This window comes from Elephantulus edwardii, unplaced genomic scaffold, assembly GCF_000299155.1.
Source record: "Elephantulus edwardii isolate Elephantulus edwardi_28Jun2011 unplaced genomic scaffold, EleEdw1.0 scaffold00208, whole genome shotgun sequence".
Taxonomy (NCBI): Eukaryota; Metazoa; Chordata; class Mammalia; order Macroscelidea; family Macroscelididae; genus Elephantulus; species Elephantulus edwardii.
Genome location: NW_006399958.1, coordinates 1,836,741 through 1,840,099, shown reverse-complemented (window position 1 = coordinate 1,840,099; position 3,359 = coordinate 1,836,741). Strand labels below are relative to the sequence as shown.

At 53.8% G+C, this 3,359-nt stretch overlaps 2 protein-coding genes across 2 annotated transcripts in view; both read left to right on the top strand.

Moving 5' to 3' along the window:
* Positions 1 to 658, top strand: part of KLK9 (kallikrein-related peptidase 9) — a 9,715-nt gene extending 9,057 nt beyond the window's left edge. The window contains exon 5 of the mRNA XM_006897284.1: positions 506 to 658. Within this exon, the coding sequence (XP_006897346.1) occupies positions 506 to 658 (153 nt within the window). The remainder of the gene's footprint in view (positions 1 to 505) is intronic.
* Positions 659 to 2,663: 2,005 nt separating this feature from the next.
* KLK8 (kallikrein-related peptidase 8) overlaps positions 2,664 to 3,359 on the top strand; it is a 10,471-nt gene continuing 9,775 nt past the window's right edge. Inside the window, exon 1 of the mRNA XM_006897356.1 lies at positions 2,664 to 2,733. Coding sequence (XP_006897418.1) covers positions 2,664 to 2,733 — 70 coding nt within the window. The remainder of the gene's footprint in view (positions 2,734 to 3,359) is intronic.

Sequence of the window (3,359 nt, the reverse complement as noted above, 5' to 3'; positions counted from 1 at the left end):
TTGTGTACTACTATAGATTTCTAAAATGTGTTTTCATTCAGTTACATCAGTTACAAACACCTAATGCTTAGTCATACATATTTTCTTAATAAGCAGAAAGAATAAAAAGCCTTATTAGAGTGGTTTCAACCCCAGATTTTAGGCTCCTTAACTCAAGACTTTCACCTTTGAATTTTTAAATTACTTTTTTTTTTAAAAAAACAAACCCTCATAACAGGCCCCAAACTTCCTGGGTCAAACTAACCAGGGAGTTTAGACTTCTGTCCAAAAGGAGGGTGCACTGGGAGCTCAGACTCCTGGGACAGGAGACTTGGGGAGTGGTTCAGACTTCTGGGACTGAGGAAGATGAGGATGGAGCTTGGGTTCCAGAGTCTGACAAAGGAAGAGACGGGGACTCTCCGAAGAGGGAGTGTGTGTGAACTGAAGGTCTTTCTGAGACAATGGTCATTGTAAAGGTCATGATTTAGATCTGTCTAACTTTTCCTTGTTCCTATTCCACCCACAGGGTGACTCTGGGGGTCCCCTCATTTGCAACGGGACCCTGGCTGGAGTGGTGTCTGGGGGCGCAGAGCCCTGCTCCATGCCCAGGCGGCCGGCCGTCTATACCAGTGTATGCAAATACTTGCCCTGGATCCGAAAGATCATGAAGGAAAACTGAGCCCTGGCCTTGATAGACCAAGAGAGGACTCTGGAAGCTAACATCAGGAAAACTGCACGTCTTCATCCTCGGCTAGTCTCGAGCCTGTGACCTGCAGCAGCGATGACTGCGCTCCCCTCGACCACCCAGGGATACAGCCAAGCCTCTGCCCCACGTGGCTTCATCTGTGTGATGTCACAGACAGCGGGAACCACCTCAATGAAACAAGGCTCCGCCCCCTGGAGCTGTGCCCAATGGGTTCCCCCTTCTGGGCTCCACCCCCGGTGGCCCCGCCCTCTTTGAGCAGAAACCCCGCCCCCGGGCGGCAGTGGCGATGTGGCCACGCCCATTTGGAACTAGGATAACAACTAACTCCGCCCCCCGCGGTCCCGCCCTGGGCGCGGCCTGGATTTGAATCCCGGCGGGGATGCGATGGGGCAAGTTTTTAGGGGTTGGTGTCTGCAGATCCAGTGACTTTATTTTATTTTGCAATAAAAGCAAGGAGCCGCGCCTTCTGTCTGCGCTGTGGGGTGAAGGGAGGGCGATTGGTGAGCACTGAAGGGAAGGGCTGCGCCTTTCAATAATAATAATCCTTGAGACCCTAGAGAGTTTCTGCCTCTAGTCTGTCTCCTTGGGTATTGCAGCAAAGCTCCTGGGTTGAGCTTGGGTTGGCCCCGCCACCCCCAGGGAAAGGGGAAACCAGGTCAGGTTCCCTCCCAAACCTGCCTTCCCGGATCCCTGACCTCTCAGGGGGGGCAGGAGGCCAAGCTGATCCGCCTCTGGTCTCTGGACCAAAACGATTCTCCTTTTTTTCTCTCATCTGGATTACCTCTCTACCCAACTCTTCCCTTAGACCCAGGGGACTCATTGTCCCCTCCTCCCTCAGACATGCCCCCCCCCCACACCCAGTCCGGACCTACAGTCTCTCCACCGTTAAATCACTGGTTGTCCATCCCTTTCCAGCCCCCAGGCTCTCTTCACTCAGACCAGGAGTCTAGGCCCGAGTTCCTCCTCTCTTAGACCCAGGAGTCCAGGTCCCAGATGCTCCTCCCTCAGACCCAGGAGTCCAGGCACCAACTCTCCGCATCCCTTAGAAGCAGTCCCTGTCCGGCTCCAGCCCTTCCTCCCTTAGACTCAGGAAGGAGTCTCTGCCTCAACACCCTCTTTCCTCAGATCGGGGAGTTCAGACCCCCAGACCTGATCCTCAGAGCCCCAGAGTCCTGATCGTCAGCTCTCTCCTTCCTCAGTCCCTCCTCCCCTCAGACCCAGGAATCCTGACCCCCAGTCCCTCCGGCCTCAGACCAGAGTCCCTCCTCCCTCACAACCCCTTCCTCCCTCACATCAGGGAGTCCAGGCCCCTAGTCCCTCCTCCTTCAGACCTGGGCGTTTCTGCCTTCGGGGCTGCCTCTCAAGTTTGAGACTCAAGTCTCTCAGAGAAGGGACTTGGGATGGCTTCTGCAGCCCCCTGGTCCTTCTCAAGACTCAGGATTAAGGCTCCAATGCTCCACCAGCTCGGAGGCCGAAAGGCGGAGCGGGAGGCGGGGATTCTCAGTTAAAAGGCTCCAGAACTGGGTACTTGTCAAACAGAACTGAAGTCCTGGGGCCTCGCCTGCTGGGTCCGAGTCAGTAGGTGACCCCGCCCCCTGGATTCCGTGAGGTGAGATGCAAAGGTACTTAGACACCGGCATCAGGACCCCAGCCTTCCCAGCCAGACCCAGGAAACAGGATCCCTAGCCCCTTCCTCCCCCAGAACCAAGAATCTAGGTCTCTAGGCCCTCCTCTTCAAGATTTAGAGATCTGGCACCCCAATCCTACCCTACCTTCTTGGATCCAAGTTTAGGGCCCCTCCCTTCTTCCTAGCCACCCTGAAAGCCTATCTCTCAGTCATTAACCTTCAGATAAACTGGGTATCCCTTACTCTTCCTTCTCCGGGACCTTAGCTCCCTCCTAATCCTCAAATCCTGGGATGTTGAACTCCTTCCCACTCTCGTCTCAATTCTACCTTTTCCCCCTCTCAGACCTCACGATGGGGCGGCCCCCATCTGGTGCAGTCCTGACCTGGATGTTCTTGTTTTTGCTATTGGAAGCCTGGGCAGGTGAGGGGCTGGGGAAGGGCCCCGGAAGGCAGTGGTGGGGGTGAGGGAGACTGGGGAGGAGTATGTGAAGTGGGAGAGGGGGTGGGCCGAGGCAGGGAGCCTGTGAAAGCAAGTAGAAGTTTGACAACCCGTCATTGCTGGTTCTTTTTTTTTTTTTTTTTTTGCTAAGGAAGGTTGTTTGCTATGCTGTCCTGATGCACCCAGGGGCGTCCACCAGAGCGTGTGCATGCGTGTGGGAGCATGTGGAAGCATGCTTGGGTGTGCGACTCCATGCATGATGATTCAAGGGCTTGGGTACATGTATGTGTGTACCCGTGTGGTAGTTTACGAGCACCTGGAGTACCACCCACACGCGCATGTGCAAATGTGTAACAGCGTGATGAAACAGGAGGAAAATCTGTCAAGTGTTCATTTGAACAAAATTAGGCTTGACCAGTACTGGAAGGAAGAAAAGGAGTTGATGAGCTCAGTGGACCCCAAGCCATTAGCAAGGTTTGGCTCTCCAGGAGGAGTCAAGGAAAATGGGATTGTGATTGAGATGCACAGGTGGGCTATGTTGGAAAGACACGATATTGTCGAGAACGCAGAGATTACAAATATATATATGTAATATATATGACATATGT